Consider the following 20,379-nt stretch of genomic DNA (forward strand, 5'->3'; position numbering starts at 1 on the left):
TGAGGTATATTACAATACTAAGGTATGTTACAAGAATAATGTAGGGGTGTTGTGAACAAAATTACATAAAACAGGGTATTCACTGATGTGAAACCAATGCAAAATCTAGCTCTTTTTATATCAACTCATTGGGAAAAAATATACAGACTTGCTCTTTGGTCCAGTAACAGTAAATATCAAGTTTCATTTAATAATTAATGATGTCATTAATTTTTAATTGGTTTTAAACAGATGAAGATTATAATTGAAAAATACTCCCAATATGGGATTAGAACTGAATGCTGGCAGCCACATTACCAACTGTGATAATATTCACTTTGACAACACTCTAAACTATTTTTGTATTTTACATTTATTCCTAACATTAGTATTGTAATGATATGAATACAAAAAGAACCTTCATGAAACTTTATTAAATATGCCATGAACTTATCCTACTCTTTAGATGTTTTGCAGTTTTATTTCAGGAGTCGTGAATTTTCCCTATGGATACTGTTGAAAGAGATTTGAGCACAAAATGTTTTAAGTTTTTATGATAATAAGTTTGGAGATTAATCCACTATCTAGGCATCTTTCTTATAGTAACAGTCATCTTTCTTATAGTTGCAGTCATCTTCTTATAGTTACAGTCTTCTTTCTTATAGTTGCAGTCATCTTATAGTTACAGTCATCTTTTTTATAGTTACAGTCATCTTTCTAATAGTTGTTGTTGTTGTTGCTGTTGTAAGGTTTAACGTCATTTTTCAGCACATGATAGGCTATACATGGCGGCCATTATTAATGGTGGAGGAAGAACCTGGGAAAATCTGGGAAAACCCCAGAAAGAACCACCCACCCATGAGAAGCTACTGGCAAGCTTTCTCACATACCCACATTGGCCGAATCCGAGACTCGAACCCACACAGACAGAGGTGAGATGGCAGTGATCCGTAATAGAGAGTGCTTTAGACCACTTTGCCACATGAGGCCCCTTCTTATAGTTACAGTCATCTTTCTTATAGTTACAGTCATCTTCTTATAGTTACAGTCCTAATTTTAGATCCCTCCCAAAAAATGTCAAGTCATGCACATAAAAAAAATAAAAAGGAACACAAAAAATAAATAAAAAAAGAAGAGAGTTAAAGATTGTTTCAAGCAATATGAATTTATTTATCTGTATTTTTTAAGTAGAATACTGATAGGAATACGAAAGTTGAAGGTGGTGAGCAGTACATGTGTCTAATTTTTCTTGATGCACTTTTAGTCGAAAGAATCCATTCAAGCTTCTGGTTGCCTTAGAAGATTCAGAGAACACTGGCAGAGGAATGGTTGCTGATGGACATTTATTCTGGGATGATGGAGATTCAATTGGTAAACTGTCTTAGAGAAGTGCTGATGCCATTTTCATACTCTCTCGCATCATACATTCTCTGATTTGCTAATATTTGTTTGTTTCAGGACAGTATGCATTTCCTCTTGATTCCAGGGTACTATACCTTCCTTTTGACCTTAAACTACTGCCATGCCCTGATCTCAGATGACATCAGATTAAATTATTTGAAGTACTATCTCTATTATTGCCTTTTCCTAAGGTAACTGTTCTCTTTCGGTGTTGTCTGATGGGGTATAGTGCTCAGACACATTCCACCAGACAACACTAAAAAGAAGTGTTCAGACACTATCCACCAGACATCACTGAAAAGAAGTGATCAGACACAATCCACCAGACAGCACTGAAAAGAAGTGTTCAGACACTATCCACCAGACATCACTGTAAAGAAGTATTCAGACACTATCTACCAGACAACACTGAAAAGAAGTGTTCAGACACTATCCATCAGACATCACTGAAAAGAAGTGTTCAGACACAATCCACCAGACATCACTGAAAAGAAGTGTTCAGACACTATCTAGCAGACAGCACTGAAAAGAAGTGTTAAGACACTGTCCACCAGACATCACTGAAAAGAAGTGTTCAGCTACTATCCACACTGCACTGAAAAAAGTGATCAGACACTATCCACCATGTAGCAGTGAAAATAACCACTCAGACACTATAGCATCCAGACAATACTGTAAAAAAATAGTGCTAGACACTATCCACCAGACAGCACTGAAAATATGTGTTCAGACACTGTCCACCAGACAGCAGTGAAAAGAAGTGTTCAGACACTATCCATCAGGCATAACTGAAAAGAGGTGTTCAGACACTATCCACCAGATATCACTGAAAAGAAATGCTCAGACCCTATCCACCAAACAGCACTGAAAAGAAATGTTCAGACAATCCACCAGCCATCAATGAAAAGAAGTGTTCAGACACTGTCCACCAGCCATCAATGAAAAGAAGTGTTCAGACACTATCCACACTGAAAAGAAGTGTTCAGACAATATCCACCAGACATCACTGAAAAGAAGTGCTCAGACACTATCCACCATATAGCACTGAAATGAACCACTCAGATGCTATAGCATCCAGACAATAGTGTAGAAAAATAGTGCTCAGACACTATTGCCACTGGACAGCACTGAAAATATGTGTGCAGACACTATCCATCAGACAGTAGTGAAAAGATGTGTTCAGACACTATCCATCAGACATAACTGAAAAGAATTGTTCAGACACTATCCATCAGATATCACTGAAAAGAAGTATTCAGACACTATCTACCAGACAGCACTGAAAAGAAGTGTTCAGACACTATCCATCAGACATAACTGAAAAGAAGTGTTCAGACACTATCTACCAGACAGCACTGAAAAGAAATGTTCAGAGGCACTATCCACACTGAAAAGAAGTGTTCAGACACTATCCACCAGACAGCACTGAAAAGAAGCACTGAGACACTATAGCATCCAGACAATACTGTAGAAAAATAGTGCTCTGACACTATTGCCACCAGAAAACACTGTAGAACAACAGTGTTCAAACACTATAGCCACCAGATGACACTGTAGAAAAATAGTGCTTAGACACTACAGACACCAGACAACACTGAATAATAGTGTTCAGAAGGTATAACCACCAGACAACACTGAAGAACAGTGCTCAGACACTATAATCACCAGACAAAACTGAAGAACAGTGTTCAGACACCAAAGCCACTAGATGACATAATAGAAAATAAGTACTCATAAACTATAGCTACCAGGTGACACTGTAGAAAAATAGTGCTCAGACACTAAAGCAACCAAACAATGCTGTAGAAGAGCAGACACCTCAGAAGAAGGCAATAACATTAGAATAGTATTAGATAGGGCATGACTACACATTGTTGTATGCTACCATCTCATTTAGCTCATCCATTTCCCATTTCATTATATCCCGCTACATGCAAAGATGCCATCAGAGAATTGAAAAAGTCCTTAATTATTTGAGTACCAGTCCATCAACTGAAAATCTGAATAAATGCCATAGATACCAAGCTAAATAAATGCCATAGATACCAAGCTAAAGCTCATCCTACCATTAGAAAGAGAAAAGCAAGGAGATCATATGTCTCTGGGTTGAATTCTCACCTCTCTTTTTAAATCCATATGGAATATGATGTAAAAAATGATTTTCAGAAATAAACCTAGCTGTATTAAACAATAAAGAAATCTGATGAAATGGACAAAAATGTACTAGAAATCTTAAACACATTGGCTTAAGCATTTTCAAAAAACTCCTCACAAAAGAATTATTTTGAAAAGTTCCACCATGTAAATTTAAAGAAAAGGTTCTTGTAAATTTCGAAATCTGCTAATGCTGAAGATTGCAATAAACGTTTCCCTCTCAGAGAGTTATGATCTTTCATCAAGTCCATGACACTTCAGTCAGACCAGATGATATCCAATATTAACTTCTGAAATACTTGCACAGCTTTAAGTACAAGGTAAACATTTTCAGTAAAATTTGGGGAAATGACAACTTCCTGCAGTCTTAGTGAGAAGAAAGGCAATGTCAATAATCCTGGAAACAAGCAAATGGACCCTTCCAGCCATTGTTTTATATTGTTAACAAGCTGTACTTGCAAAACCATGGAATGGATGTTAAATCTTAGACTACTCAGATCTCTCCAATCCATTAAACTTCTATCAGACATTCATTGTGGATTCAGATTCCAGAGAGGTGCAATATATCATCTGGACAGACATGAAGCAATAATAGTGAAGCTTTCCAAAATAAAGAACATATAGTTACCATCCTTTTCAACTTGGAGAAAGCTAATGATGTCACATGAAAGTAAAGCATGTGAAAGACTTAATTCAGCATGTGTCTAATGAATTCTTAACATTATCACCAATTTTTTGATAGAAAGAAATTTCATAATTAAGGTTGGCAGCACACTTTTGAAAGCTATCCTCAGGAGATGGATGTATCTCTTGGTGGCCTATTGTCTACCACTATTTAACATCAAGATTGACAGCACAGTGAAATGCCTTAAAGAATTTCCAAGGTCAAATGCTTTTTTAATAAGGTCATTTTTGCCTGATCATTTAATTATTTTCAATACAGTAACTTAAAATACCTCAACCAAAAGTCCAACTTTGAAAAGCTTAAAATACCTCAGGCAGATGCTTATTGATTATTGAACTTCTGGGTTCAAGGTCAAGGTCACTGAAGCTGAAAATGTTTTTCCATTTTGCATGACAAGTCAGGTTTTCTCAACCTAATTTTTATCAAACTTCTTTAGGCAGGATACTCTTGGGCAAAAATCTGTTAGGAAACCATGATTGACAGCTGGCTGTCCAGGGACAAACAGTGATTTTTTAAAAATGTTCTAGCCCTGTATAATATACTTTCAAGTTGAATGAACAAAAGTTTGATTAGTACAGAAACCTAGACATATTGCCAGGGATTTAACTCATCTCAGTTATTTAAAATGATTGCTTATTGATGTTCTTTTAATTATTTATATCATTTCAGACACATACGAAAAGGGCAATTATTATTTTGCAAGATTCAAGTTTCAAAGCGTAAGTGAAATTGTCATAGATCAGTATTTGTAAGTACATAATATCAGACACATTAACCATTCTGGACTTTGCAGAATTATAAAGAATATTTGTGAAAATTACCTGTTTTGAATTATATAAAGTTTTCAGTCACAAGTAAGGAATAAAATACTTTTTACTGATTACTGTGTCACTCTTCTGGTTTATGAGACTATAGATAACTATCAACTGACAAGGTATGAGAGCTTTGTGCTATATTAGGAAATCACCAAAGTCAGTTTTCCTACTTTTATCCTCATCTGAATGTACTCCACAGTTTGGCTTCATAAAATTTACAGTTTTTCATCCATAAGTCACCAACATATAAATTTACACATTGTTAACAAAATAACATCTAAACATGGCCATGATTCAACATTATCATTGTTCTAGAATTCAAACTATATTTTTGCCTTCCTGCTCTCCAGCTCATATTTTTAAATCTCCCAAAAAATTGAATGTTCTGAATGAATTCCAGATCCTAGAATATATTTGCCTGCGAACAGTCCTGATGTATTAAAATGGCATTGTTCAGAACTCCTTTGAATAAGTCATAATAGTCCAAGAATAATAATATTTTAGTCCAATGAGCACTTTGTAATTGTAATCAAAAATCCAAATGTCTCCTTTCAAATTATATCTAAACACAACATTAATAACTCTGCAGACTGATATTAACATAAGAACATGTGAAATTAGAATGCTAAATAGGAATGAATTAATTGCTAAGTTCTTTCCTTATAGACACACATTTATGGGCCTAAAACACAATTTTCTGACTACATGACATTTCACAATACCCCACTTGACTGACCCATCCAAAGGGAAATAATTCAATTTTTTCTAAGAACCGACCTGACCTCACAAGCCAATGAGAAGACACTCTAACTTGTCAACAGGTTCAGTATAGGCTAAATTTAACTGATATACACCTATTTATTGCTCAATATCTTTCAAATAGAATCTATACAAAACTTTGGCTACATAATATCTTTTTTTATAGATGATCACTGCAAAGTTACATCATGAATCCAAAGATGTACACAATATAGATACAGTCCAAAGGTTACACAAAATGCATAGATACAGAACACATCATTACATTGTCATATTTTATGTTTTTATCATCTGTACATAACAGATTTCCCAGAAAACATACAAGTTTCTTCAGTTTGAAACCTTATATTGCAGATTCATTATATTACCATTAATTAAGAATATTATTTGTGGACCAGTCTTTACTTATAAAAATAGGTCACAAGCTGTTAAGCAGAACAGGCTTTACTGATGAGTCATGGATTTTAAATGACTGAATAATAAGAGATGAGAGTAATCTTTTTCAACTATCAGAACAAAACAAGGACAAATAAATAGCACTTTACAAAATTAAAAAAGATTATGAGAGTAATGTAATACAACATTCAGGCTGGGCACATTGTGATATTGGTGTTGATCGCTCTGCACAAAGTTGATTGTAATTGTTGCATGTAATGTATAGATTGTGCTTTTTGTGCTCAGATTTCCCAGATTATGCTTATACAACACATAGGAATTGACAGACAGTTTAGCTACCTTCTAAGGTCCATGATTGTATCAAAGAATGGGTACTGTAACACCCATTGTCTTATCATCAGGGCTGTACATGCTCACTGAACCACACCAAAATGATTTATGTGCTTTTAGCTACAGATATTTTTACTGTATAATAATTTGGTATTTAGAATGTGAGCTTCTGAGGCCCAGGTTGTCAGTATGGATAAGCTGGTTCCCAAAAGAACAGATGAAGTGAAATGAACTAAATCTGTTCTCATACGCAGCACAGGATTGGACAAAGATACCTTACAACAGTTGTCACTGTTTCTGCTGCTGCCTGACTCACAGTATATGTTATATTTAAAGGGAAGAGAGTGTTGAGCTGAAGATACTTTCATATCTGCTCATTGGATTCTAGGAACACAGTGGATGCATACAGTATATATTAAATTCAACTTATTGAAAATATGGGATAAGAAGACCAAACATTAGGACAATACACAAATTGTAGACTGCATTCAAAGCTATATCTGCAATGATGCAAAGCATAATTTCAAAAGAAGCAAGACATATCTCCCACATTATGATGTGCTTCATTCTAAAACGATACTGGATATAATGTACCACTATGGACCCCATGACTCAAATCATACCATTGATTTGCAACATGGATTGAAAGGAAACATTGTGAAGATTAGTGTTATATCTTTATTTCATTTTTCAAAGTACCATTATTTACCAAAGTTTGATCATTCCCACTATACTGCATATTGGTATATGTTGTTGTTCGTGATTCCATACAAACTGCAGTTCTTGCTATAATGCATCTTCGTACATAACATGATCAGTGGATATGGATCCAAGCTACTGCATTATAATCATGGAGTGCTGTAGCTGCAACTCCTTGATTTATGTAGAATGCCTTTCAATACCTTGGTGAGAAAGGTGTGGGTAGAGAACATCAGCAAAACCAAGCTTGGTGAGAAAGGAGTGGGTGGAGTACATCAGTAAAAAAATGCTTGGTGAGAAATGTGTGTGTGAAATAAATCAGCAAAAGCATGGTTGGTGAGAAATGAGTGTGTGGAGTGCATTAGCAGAAGCAAGATTGGTAAGAAATGAGTGTGTGGAGTACATCAGCAGAAGCTAGTTTGGTGATGAAGGGAGCATAAAACCCTCTACCAGATATTTGATGGTAGGTGGGTATGAAAGGCTAATATTTCTGTTCCTGAGAGACCAGACCTCATAATCTTTCCAAATAACTAGAATTTTCAACTCCATGAATGAATCTGAGGACTTTCTTGTTAACTTTATTTTGGAGGAGGATATGCAGCCAGAGACAATTACCACTGCTTGTCAGTTGATTGAGCAGAGTAATTTGAGGGTTTGAACCAGATGGTATTCCAGATACACCACTCCCTCGATAACTCGCGCACATCGGGGTCCAGAAACATCGACCGCACTATAAGTGAGGCGCGAGTTATCGAGGGACCTATAAAATGAGCCCAAAACCAATAAAGTGATTGACGACATAACGGAGAAATAAGGGGGGGGGGTAGGCAGATTTTACTGTTGAATACTCACTTTCTAATCGTTCTGAGATTAACTGTTAATAAATATCTCTTCATAACGGTGTACTTTATTATTTCCTCATAGGACAACATTAATTTCAGGATAAATTACAGTATATTGAGGCGATAATCAAAACATTATTCCACGCGGTTTCCGTTCGCTTAACATGTGTACCACTTCACACATTGTGTACTACGTCACTAATTTTTATGTTGAATTGGATACATTCTAGTTTTATTGTTTGATCCAAATTAGACGTTTTTTTATATACAAAAGATCGACTCTTTTCGAGAAACAGTGTCGATTGAACGATAGATAGTTAAATAGATTTGAATGTGATAGAAGTAAAATGGAAAACAATAAAAACAAGGGTTAATCAGTACTAACATATTTAATTGGTCTACAAATTTAAAACAACGTAAATTAGAACAAGTTAATACTTGCCGTTTGTGCCACGCTTGGCAAATATCAATTCACTTTTTGAAAAAATCAGTTATTTTTGTGCGTGTGTGTTACTCTTGGTTTCTCTGCCGCCAAGCAAAATCCCTCAGATTTCTCAACTGCATAAGCTTTACGTAGTCAACATTTTGGGTCTCCAGCCACCTTACGGCAATATCAAAATATTTGATTGCTTCCTGTGCAGAGGGGTGGGGGTGCAACATCTGCGTCTGCATCACTTTCAACACTTGTGTTTCTCCAGTTAGAATCGTCTTCTGCTGCAAATTTGTTCGCTATAGAAATAATTATAGTTTCATCTGACATGTATTCGGCTGTGGGGCAATCATTGTCATCACAAATCCACTCCTCCATATCATCAAGAGAAACGACCATCTCAGGACCATGAGTCTGTACGAATTTCTCCCAAACAGCCTCGGCATTAATGACATCAGTTTCACTGAAACATTCGAAGTCACTATCATCGTCGTTGTCTCTGTTACTGTTTTGCTTTACGTCAAAGGCAGCTTCAAGACCCTTAATCCAGCACCCGAGGTCTCTTGTAATTGATTTTTTTTTTTAATGCAACAAACACTTCCCAAGTTGTTGATCAAAACAAAGCCGGCATGTACATGTAATTAGGTTCTCACAGAAGTACTCACGGGTTTCGATGTGACGGTCGATTGACTCTTTTCATGTTTTCAATGAACAGAATATGTTGTGATTATAATGTTTACATTGAAACGGAATTAAAGGATTAGAACGTGACTTTCACACAGGAAGACGTTTAATTGGTGTTTATTTCATTCTATGTTGCCACCTGTTAGCATTTACCAGAAGTTTTCATTGATCGCTATTTCACCAGACTGTTTATTTACAGTATACTGACAACTATTTATCATAAAAACTTACATAATATATGATATCTTTAAACAGAGGTCTCACTAGGATTTTAAAACTGGGTCTTTCTGCCTCTGAATTCAGTCATTAAATATCAGTACATTTTCTCACTCGGTCACTAGTCAAAGCCTTTGAACTAGCCGCCTAGCTGTTACATCATGTTCTTTTTTTTTTTTATGTACTCTTATAAAATGGCAACAGTACATCAAAGAGTCTTTCAGTCACTGAATTCTGTCATTGTAAATATCAGCACTGTTAACTGATCAACACATTTTCCCACAAAGCAGGTGGCTGAAACAGGACTGGCAAATCTTTGAATTTTCCCGCGCACCTATTACATGCGTGCGGAGGACTCCCGCCTCAGTGATTTTCTGCATCCCAGATCAAAAATTGGCGTCCAAATACGTGTAATTAAGCGTTTTCGAGATCTCTGAAATTAATTCTTCTTTAGAACTTGCAAATTTCAAAATATGGATTATATTTTTACGGGCATTAATCACCATTTTCGATGATAAAACGAGCAATGTATCAAGGTTTAATTTATCAATTCTTATCGTAATTTTTTCATGTGCAGCGTATTTTAAAGATATTTTAAATACATTTTCTCTGGAAAAAATCGGGAGCCAAGACGGACACCGCGTTATAAGTGTGATCGCGAGTTATCCGGGCGCGAGTTATCGAGGGAGCGGTGTATATGTGAAATGATTGTGAGATGGTTCCATATTGATAGTAAAAATATGTGCTTGTGACTGATGCTGCAGTGATGTTTCATTTAACTATACAAATTAGAATTTAATGTTATATTCTCATATTCCTTGAAGGAATGCTTTATTCCTGATAATAACATAATGTAGGATTACTTAATGTGATTCAGTATAAAAAATGTATTGCTTCTTTTAATTTTTGTGTGATTCTGCATTTCATTTGAAGCTTGTATCTTTTTCTAGAATCAGCTGACAATGACTATAGAGGACAACAAAATAGCTGACCAGGCATTTGCTTCCTTGTACATTAACATGATACAAATTATGGGTGTAAAGCAGAACACCAAATTCATCTATGTGAATGACACACTCCACACCAACTTCACATTAGATGCAACAACAAAGGCATGTGGATTTTATAATGTTATTACAGTAAAGCAGTATAGATATAATTCTTTCTTCATAATAATAATAATAATATCTGTCCAAAGTTATTCTCACTTGAATGGTTTCTATTTGATCCCAAATTATTCTCACTTGAATGGTTTCTATTTGATCCCAAATCAGCTATTTTGACTTTGAATAACTAAAACTAAACTGGAATCAAATTGTGACATTAAAGAGTGTCTTGTAAAAGATGGCATACTTCATCATTTACCAAGTGAATTGAAAAGATTTACTACATTATTATCAGTATTACATTATTATCTGTATTTATCTTCATTTCCTTCAGTATGACCCTAAATAAGATACAACTTTGAATCCATAGTTTGAATGAAGTAAAAGGCTAATCCATAGTTTGAATGAAGTAAAACGCTAATCCATAGTTTGAATGAAGTAGAGGTTAATCCATAGTTTGAATGAAGTAAAAAGCTAATCTTTAGTCTGAATGAAGTAAAAGGCTAATCCATAGTTTGAATGAATAAAAGGCTAATCCATAGTTTGAATGAAGTAAAAGGCTAATCCATAGTTTGAATGAAGTAAAAGGCTAATCCATAGTTTGAATGAAGTAAAAGGCTAATCCATAATCTGAATGAAGTAAAAGGCTAATCCATAGTTTGAATGAAGTTAAAGGTTATTCCATATTTTGAATGAAGTAAAAGGCTAATCTTTAGTTTGAATGAAGTAAAAGGCAAATCTTTGAATGAAGTAAAAGGCTAATCCATTGTTTGAATGAAGTTAAAGTTTATTCCATTTTGGGATAAAGCACACAGTATTTTAATTTGTCATCATTTTTATGATAATAATTTTAGCATTTTCATGATAATAATTTTAGTTCACACACAGAAAGAGCTAATGGGATGACCTGATGTCCATGGTCTTTGTGTATGTTTTCATTTATTAACACAAGTTTGTTATCACTATTCTTTCAAACTAATTGGAGTATTGCCATGAAACTTAGCACACACATTCATCCCAAGCTCTAGTTTGTCCTAAATGAGAATGGTGGTGCTAGGATATCCATTATGGCTGCCAAATCTTGTTCTTACTCCTTATCAACAGATGGTCAGATCAACATGGATTTTCACTTAAAGACTTTTTATAGTGTCCTAAATAAAAATCATTACCGATACGGGGTTTTTGCTGAAAGATGTATTATGATGTCTGGTTTGCCTTAAATGCTGCCAGTGTTACATCCAGAATGGTGACCATCATTACAGTCTCATTACCCATCCTGAATGGACGGACTTTTTGACATGTGATGTCTAGTTGGTCCTAAATGAAAATGGCACCCTATGAACTGCCATGGTTGCCATCTTGAAAATTTAGCCACTGATGCTGGTATTGAGCATATATTCATGTTAACATGGAGACTTCTTATGGTGAGGTCACTAAAAGACTTCTTATGATGTGGTCACTAAAAGACTTCTTATGATGTAGTCACTAAAAGACTTATGGTGAGGTCACTAAAAGACTTCTTATGATTTGGTCACTAAAAGACTTATGGTGAGGTCACTAAAAGACTTCTTATGATGCGGTCACTAAAAGACTTCTTATGATATCTAATTGGTCATAAATAAAAATGGTCCTGATCAGTTGTGGGCATGTTGAAAATCTTGTTATCACTACTCCTCATGAAGCTATGGTTGTATCGACATGGAGTTTTTGCAAACATGCTTCTCTCTATGTTTATTTGGTCCCAAATGATAATAAGGCCTATAATAACCTCCTGAAATATGAAGAATCTTGTAAAACTTACTTCTCCTAAACCAATGGTCATGCCAACATGTGGTCACTAAAAGACTTCTTATGATGTAGTCACTAAAAGGCTTATGGTGAGGTCACTAAAAGACTTCTTATGATTTGGTCACTAAAAGACTTATGGTGAGGTCACTAAAAGACTTCTTATGATGCGGTCACTAAAAGACTTCTTATGATATCTAATTGGTCATAAATAAAAATGGTCCTGATCAGTTGTGGGCATGTTGAAAATCTTGTTATCACTACTCCTCATGAAGCTATGGTTGTATCGACATGGAGTTTTTGCAAACATGCTTCTCTCTATGTTTATTTGGTCCCAAATGATAATAAGGCCTATAATGACCTCCCAAAATATGAAAAATCTTGTAAAACTTACTTTTCCTAAACCAATGGTCATGCCAACATTAAAATTAATAAAAACAACCTTCATTCTTGCAATATATAGTTGCTTCTGTATTAAAATCAGATGCTGATCTAACCTCCAAATTAATTCCTTGATCGACATCCTGGCAACCTCCATTTATCAACCTCAGATGGAAAGACGGTCTCATCAACATTTGGTTTTCACTAAAACAACAGTATAACAGTATGTAAATGGTTCTGAATGAAAATGACATTCATCTAACTTTTTACATGGCACAGTAGTGTCCATCTTTAAGATCTTGTTATCACTACTTTTCTTGCTTGAAAATGATGGCCTTGGCATGGGGATTTCACTGAAACACTTCATTGAACATTCAACATGATTGGTCCTGAATGGAAATAGTGCTATCAGACCAGCTACACTTTTTGGAAGGAATTTTGAAAAACCAGACCCAATGCATTGCAGTTGTTTAAGAATGTCAGAGATGGTTTTATTAATACTCAACAGTTAAAAAGAAGAAATGTTTTTTTCTTGGATTCCTGTAAATTCTTTTTAGCCATATGACCATCAGTCCTTTTGAAGGTCTGTGTTTCTTTAATATAAGATTTTCCACTACACATAATAAAAGATGTGAGGAGCAAGAAGAGGAAAAATCCAAATAAGTGTCACTCTCAAAATTTGCATGATTGTAGGATATTGTCTTGTAAAAACATGTTTAAGATAAGAGTTGAAATTTACTTGTCTATATATGTTTACATGTATCACATGAAAATAAGATTCTCTTAACTTTTATTCCATATTTCAGGTTCTTCTCATTAATAACTTACAGCTATTCCTGAGTCAAGAGTTTACTGTGGAATTGAGGTAAGTTGTAACTATTCTTTAAAACTGAGGTACCATATATAGTCGCGTATAAGCCGATCCCCAAACTGAACAGGTATAAACACTAAAAAGTGAATGACTCACGTATAAGCCGACTTATGACTCCAAGGCATCTCAAGATACATGATGTAAGATCTAAACGCATTTGTTTAGACAAACATGTATTTTAAAAAAGTACCTGTATATTTAACTCAAGGTTGGCATGCATGATTATTAAAAAGAAATGGTATAAACTTGTTTGAAAAGTAATTTATTTAATTTTCTGTTTTCTTAATACTACCTCTCCCTTTTGACTTGATTATTGTTTGTTTATGCATTATTACACTGGACATCTTATATCAGTGCACCGGTAATTACGTTTTTACTTTGCTTTGAAAATGTAAATACCTAAACTCGTTAAAATGTAATCCCAGTATGACAACACAATGAACAAACAATACGGTTCGATTCAATGCTCACAATTAGGCTACTGAACGTATTTTCATAATGGCGCCACCACATGCACATTGTAGGTTTGATTACATGCTGAATTAAGTACATCCCTTGGAGTAGAATCATGGTCACCATTTTGTTCAACTTTTATGATATCTCCAAAATACAATAATAGTTTTGGAAATAATGCTTAGAAAATTATGCTAATATCGTAAAAAGCGGAGTTGTAGTTTGCCTTGATTCAAGCGACCTTACACCATACCTGTAAACTTTCATGCCAGGAAGAAGAAAAACTCCAGATTTTTGGGGTTGCTCCATGCCTACCTCCCGATTTCATGATATCTTCCGATTTTTGTAGAGAACTCCTGATTATTACATTATGTCTTCGATTTTCATTTCTTTGAAACAAGAAAAGTCCTACATATTCTCTTGCATCACCTGTGAATTATTGTTGTGACGAAATAATTATTTTAGTATAAAGAATTCACTTCTTCACTAAATAGAATGTTAAGTTTTAACATTATTCATGTAAATAAATGATTATTTTTACCTCTACAATAATACAAAAATAAAAAATAAACCAGAACAAAAAGATCAATCACAACTATAAAATCATCCACATTTAATTACAATCCCAAGAATGATCACTACGAATGCTGTAACTCCATATGCTACAGCTCCATTCCCATGAAAGAAACTTACACAAGTCAACACCTGGCATTTTTATACCATAATTATATACCAGTGTTAAACTGGTATAGTTACCGGTCAAAATTCCCTCTTATCACAAGCCAGTTTCAGGGTTTTATTGATTAACTGGCCTGTACTGCTGTCGCAAAACGAAAGACAAATTTGCCAACTATCAACATAGGAAACACCAAAACTTCAAGCTTTCCATTGTGTGGAAAGTTATGTTTGTTCAGCTAAAACACAAATCGAAAATTAATTCATGTTGATCTCTGAGAATTTTAGCCTTTATTATTACCACTCTTCATGAACATGTAAATTATGATGGTTATGTGCCTTGTACAAATAATCGTGCGTACCTTTTTAGAAATATTACCTCAATTTGTAGGATTGCTTATATCATTGAAAATGAGTAACTCGTGAGCATGTGATTCAACGTAAATGAAGCTATTAAGGACTAGCTGAAATGTTATCTAGAAGAATGCAATTGGGTTGAAACAATGAATAAAGCAAACTCTGCATCTTAATATGTTTGGGAATAAGTAAGGATTTAAGTAATGCTATGCATGCTTTGCACTGTGAAAGCACTGTACATTATAGTTCAGCATATTCTCCCTGGTAAACTCGACTGGCTCACAAATTATGAAGTCTCTATTTACCTAAAACTGTCAAGTTTACACATTGGCCAAAAGATAAGCTGACCCCCCCCCCTTCTTCAAGGCCTTTATTTTTTCCTAAATTATTTGGCTTATACATGAGTATATATGGTATGTCATATGTTCATCAGTTCTTTGTGATACAGAATTGGTCAGCCCATGCATAGATATTAAAGTCAGAATGGGTGGACTTGGCATTCCAAACCAACAAATGTTTGTAGTGCCAATCCAGACTAGTCCCTTTGAAAATTGCTGGTCCAGATTTTGATCTCACAAACCACAAGCATGTTTTTTCACAAAATAGAAACCATCATATGCAGTGTGAAATAATTTGACTAAAATTGAATAAAGACGAATAGTTCCAAATATTTTGTCCATACTTAATTTTCTGCTAACTTGACAGACTCTCAGAAATGTTAGTGCTCACAGTGCCTTCAGTTTGCCCTTTAACAGGCTGCAACAGTTTATTTATCTTCTGGATGCTTTATAATTACAATTCCTGTAAAATAATGTAGTCACAGGCTGCAACAGGTTTTTTATCTTCTGTATGCTTTATAATTACATATCCTGTAAAATAATGTAGTCAGAGGCTGCAACAGGTTTTTTATCTTCTGTATGCTTTATAATTACATATCCTGTAAAATAATGTAGTCAGAGGCTGCAACAGGTTTTTTTTATCTTCTGGATGCTTTATAATTGCATATCCTGTAAAATAACGTCATAGGCTGCAACAGTTTATTTATCTTTTGATGCTTTATAATTACATATCCTGTAAAATAATGTTGTACATTTGCCAAAACACCAATTCACAGATTGCTGCACCTGTCTTTCATAATTAATTTGCAGCTTGTGCTTGATCTTGAGACCAGTCAAAACCATTATTGTAAAAAATGAAGTCATTTTAAAACCAGTGAGCAAGAAGCTTGCATCAGCCTTTGGGAAAAAAAGGGTGTTCCAAGGCAGGAAAGCATTGTCCTTGAAGTATTGTATTATAATTGATCCGTTGGTGCTTTGTTTTATATAAAATTGGTTTTGTATGGATGAAGTTAGGATAAAAACACAACATTTGATATCGATAGTAAATTATTAAAATCAGATTAAGATTTTCTGGCAAAGTTTACAAGCATTCATGTACAGGATCAGTGCTATTGTCAAATATAATTTGTCACTTTGACTTGCGCATTTTGTTCCTTTTCTGAATTTTTTTAATTTTGTCTTTTATCAGTTTGACATTACTGTCAGGAAATATTCATGGGGTTTCGGATGAAATATTTAATCAATTTCCACAAGGCAATGACTCATATCAGTCTATCATTTAGGTAATTTTCAACTTGACATTACCTCAAAAGTGATTCAGGCAACAGGCTCATTTGGTTGAAAAACATTTTCCTGTTTTAAAAGAAATAAACCCATTTCTTTACATAGAAAAAATGGTGAAGGGGCAAGAAAACTCAGTAAAATAGTTCGTTCCTCAAAACTTTGTTTATTAAGATGTGTTTATAATTTCCAGTGAATACAGACATCCAAATGAAAAGGAGACCATGAGAATTGACTGCTTTCCCGACATTGATGATCGCTCGAATGCAGAAGCTGAAATAGAGTGCAAGAGGAGACATTGTATCTTCAGTCCAGTTCAGGATGCAGTCAACATTCCAAAATGCTACATGAAAATGTATGTATCACCAAAATATATACCAGTTAATTTATCTTTAGTCCTGTTAGGATGCAGTCCAACATTCCAAAATGCTACATGAAAATGTATGTATCACCAAAATATATACCAGTTAATTTATCTATATTCCAGTTCAGGATGCAGTCAACATTCCAAAATGCTACATAAATATGTGTTTCACCAAAATATTTACTAATTAATTAATGTTTAGTCCTGTTGGGATGCAGTCAGTATTCCAAAATGCAACATGAATATGTATGTATCACCAAAATATTTGACAATTTATCATTAGTCCAGTTAAGAATGCAGTCAGTATTCCAAAATGCTGCATAAATATGTATGTTTCACCAAAATATTTACTAAATAATTTATCATTAGTCCTGTTAGGATGCAATAAACATTCCAAAATGCTACATGGATATGTATGTATCACCAAAATATTTTCCAGTTAATATATCTTTTGTCCAGTTCAGGATGCATTCAACATTCCAAAATGCTACATGAATCAGTACATATCACGGAAATATTTTCCAATTAATATATCTTTTGTCCAGTTCAGGATGCATTCAACATTCCAAAATGCTACATGGATAAGTTTGTATCACCAAACTATTTACCAGTTAATTGTTCTTTCACCATTGCTGCACTATCATTTAAAAAAATTTTGCATGTATAAAACAGATACTGTGAATTTTTCACCTTTTCAACAAACACTCAGTTGATGCTAAATTAGATTGTTTTACCTAAAAAAAGAAATTGTTTTACATATGAAAAATACCATATTCATCCTTTTTTAATATATTTGAAATTGATTGCACCCTCATCTTAGATAAAAAAAAAATTAAAAAAATTATTTTGACCAAATTCATTATAGTATCTGGTATATAAAATACAGGGATTGAATGTTGTCTTTAGTACCACTTGGGTATAAATCACCTTCCAGGGATAGAATGTTTTTAGTATTGCTTGGATATAAATCACCTTCCAGAGATAGAATGTTTTTAGTATTGCTTGGATATGAATCACACTCTAGGGATAGAATGTTTTAGTATCAGTTGAGTATGAATTACATTCCAAGGATAGAATGTTATCTTTTATACCACTTGGGTGTGAATTACATTCCAAGGATAGAATGTTGTCTTTTATACCACTTGGGTGTGAATTACATTCCAGGGATAGAATGTTTTTAGTATTGCTTGGATATGAATCACACTCTAGGGATAGAATGTTTTAGTATTGCTTGGGTATGAATTACATTCCAGGGATAGAATGTTGTCTTTTGTACCACTTGGGTGTGAATTGCATTCCAGCAATAGAATGTTGTCTTTTGTACCACTTGGGTGTGAATTACATTCCAGGGATAGAATGTTTTTAGTATTGCTTGGATATGAATCACACACTAGGGATAGAATGTTTTAGTATCGGTTGGGTATGAATTATATTCCAGGGATAGAATGTTGTCTTTTGTACCACTTGGGTATGAATTACATTCCAGGAATAGAATGTTGTCTTTTATACCGCTTGGGTGTGAATTACATTCCAGGGATAGAATGTTTTCTTTTACACCACTTGGGTGTGAATTACATTCCAGGGATAGAATGTTTTCTTTTATACCACTTGGGTGTGAATTACATTCCAGGGATAGAATGTTTTCTTTTATACCACTTGGGTGTGAATTACATTCCAGGGATAGAATGTTTTCTTTTATACCACTTGGGTGTGAATTACATTCCAGGGATAGAATATTTTAGTATCGGTTGGATATGAATCACACTCCAGGTGTGGTGGTATTCTTCAAGTCTCAGGTGTGATGGTATTCTTCAAGTCTCAGGTGTGTGGTGGTATTCTTCAAGTCTCAGGTGTGATGGTATTCTTCAAGTCTCGGGTGTATGGTGGTATTCTTCAAGTCTCAGGTGTGGTGGTATTCTTCAAGTCTCAGGTGTGTGGTGGTATTCTTCAAGTTTCAGGTGTGGTGGTATTCTTCAAGTCTCAGGTGCGGTGGTATTCAAGTTTTCAGCATGAGAAGGACATACAGTCTAAAAGAGTGATAGAGATATAGAGATACAGCTGTAAATCAGTTGTTTTTTTAACAGGTCAGCATATGCTTACACGAAGAGTACAGGAAGTTCTGGCAAAAGCATTCTGTCAAATATTACTCTTCATAAGAGACACCCTGAAGTTTCCTTGTTTGGTGAATCTATCCAGCAAATTAGACTGATTGTAGAAGGGTTATCTAGTCATCTTGTGCACTTTAAGGTAAGATGCATTTCATTTGGTAAACACCTCATAATTAGGCATGTTTATATTCACCTATTTCATACAGATTAACATAAAGTCCAGTTGAATTCAATCTCCTTTGAATAATTCACAATAGTTCCAGAATAATATTATAGTCCAAATAATGAGCACTTTCTCTTTCCACTGAACAGTCCAAACAAATGTTTTTTCTCATGCATAATATCTACAACATAAAACATATCTGCAGACTTACAACAGGAACAAAAGAAATGAGAATTACTCCAAAACAGGAATGAATCTGATTGCTCAGTTCTCCGCTTATATACACCTTCTATTATGACTATATTTCACAGCATACCCCATGTGGCAGATCATACTACTCAATTTTTTCAAAAATGGTATTCATGTGACTTTACCCAAACAATGGGAAGCTATTGAATTCTTCTTGAACTCTCCAAACCAATTCAGCCAATCAGAAATTATCATTAAGTCCTATTATTAAGATTATTATTTGTAATTGTCAACAAATATGTAAGCATCTTTTTATAGATCTTATGTAAATTTACACTTAATATTTCTAAAACAGACCCTAATCACATAGGCAAAATCTAACTAAAGATAATCTTTACAATTTATAGCCATGAATAAAAATTCCATAATTAAATAAACTCAGGAGTTAAAAAAAATAGTTATACATAACACCTCCCCTCATAAGGAAAAGAAAGATTTATGTAATAAAGCTTTATTTTTTCATATTAATCATCCTTCTCAATAGTGGAATAATTTATCTGGTGCTTATTAAAGGTTTGAGAGAAATAGCACACTTGATGATCCATGCCATTTTTTAATCTTCCTGAATGAATGTTACCAACCCCTACATCACTTACATCAACATACATTTTAAATGGTTGATTGAAATCTAAGCTGAAAGTGCTAGTGCAGTTTTGTATTCATGTAAAGATACAACTTTTGAATCAGTCAAGATATTTTAATGAAGCTAAGCCCTTTTTTATATATTGAATATTCATAGTCATACCCCCTCTCCATACTTGCTCCCCATGGATAAAAGCAACAATCAGGGATAATACAAGTCAGTGGCCTGTTTCCTTGCTGTCACTTTTTAACTCATATATTTTGATAAAATATTTT

At 34.3% G+C, this 20,379-nt stretch overlaps 1 protein-coding gene across 1 annotated transcript in view; it reads left to right on the forward strand.

Moving 5' to 3' along the window:
• LOC149806565 (maltase-glucoamylase-like) overlaps positions 1-20,379 on the forward strand; it is a 301,187-nt gene that overhangs the window by 182,632 nt on the left and 98,176 nt on the right. The window contains exons 41-46 of the mRNA XM_089954697.1: positions 1,244-1,350; positions 4,889-4,938; positions 10,341-10,502; positions 13,469-13,527; positions 16,831-16,992; positions 19,086-19,248. Of these exons, the coding sequence (XP_089810823.1) occupies positions 1,244-1,350; positions 4,889-4,938; positions 10,341-10,502; positions 13,469-13,527; positions 16,831-16,992; positions 19,086-19,248 (703 nt within the window). The remainder of the gene's footprint in view (positions 1-1,243; positions 1,351-4,888; positions 4,939-10,340; positions 10,503-13,468; positions 13,528-16,830; positions 16,993-19,085; positions 19,249-20,379) is intronic.

The sequence above is a fragment of the Sinohyriopsis cumingii genome, chromosome 1 (assembly GCF_028554795.1).
Source record: "Sinohyriopsis cumingii isolate HCF-2022 chromosome 1, ASM2855479v2, whole genome shotgun sequence".
NCBI lineage: Eukaryota > Metazoa > Mollusca > Bivalvia > Unionida > Unionidae > Sinohyriopsis > Sinohyriopsis cumingii.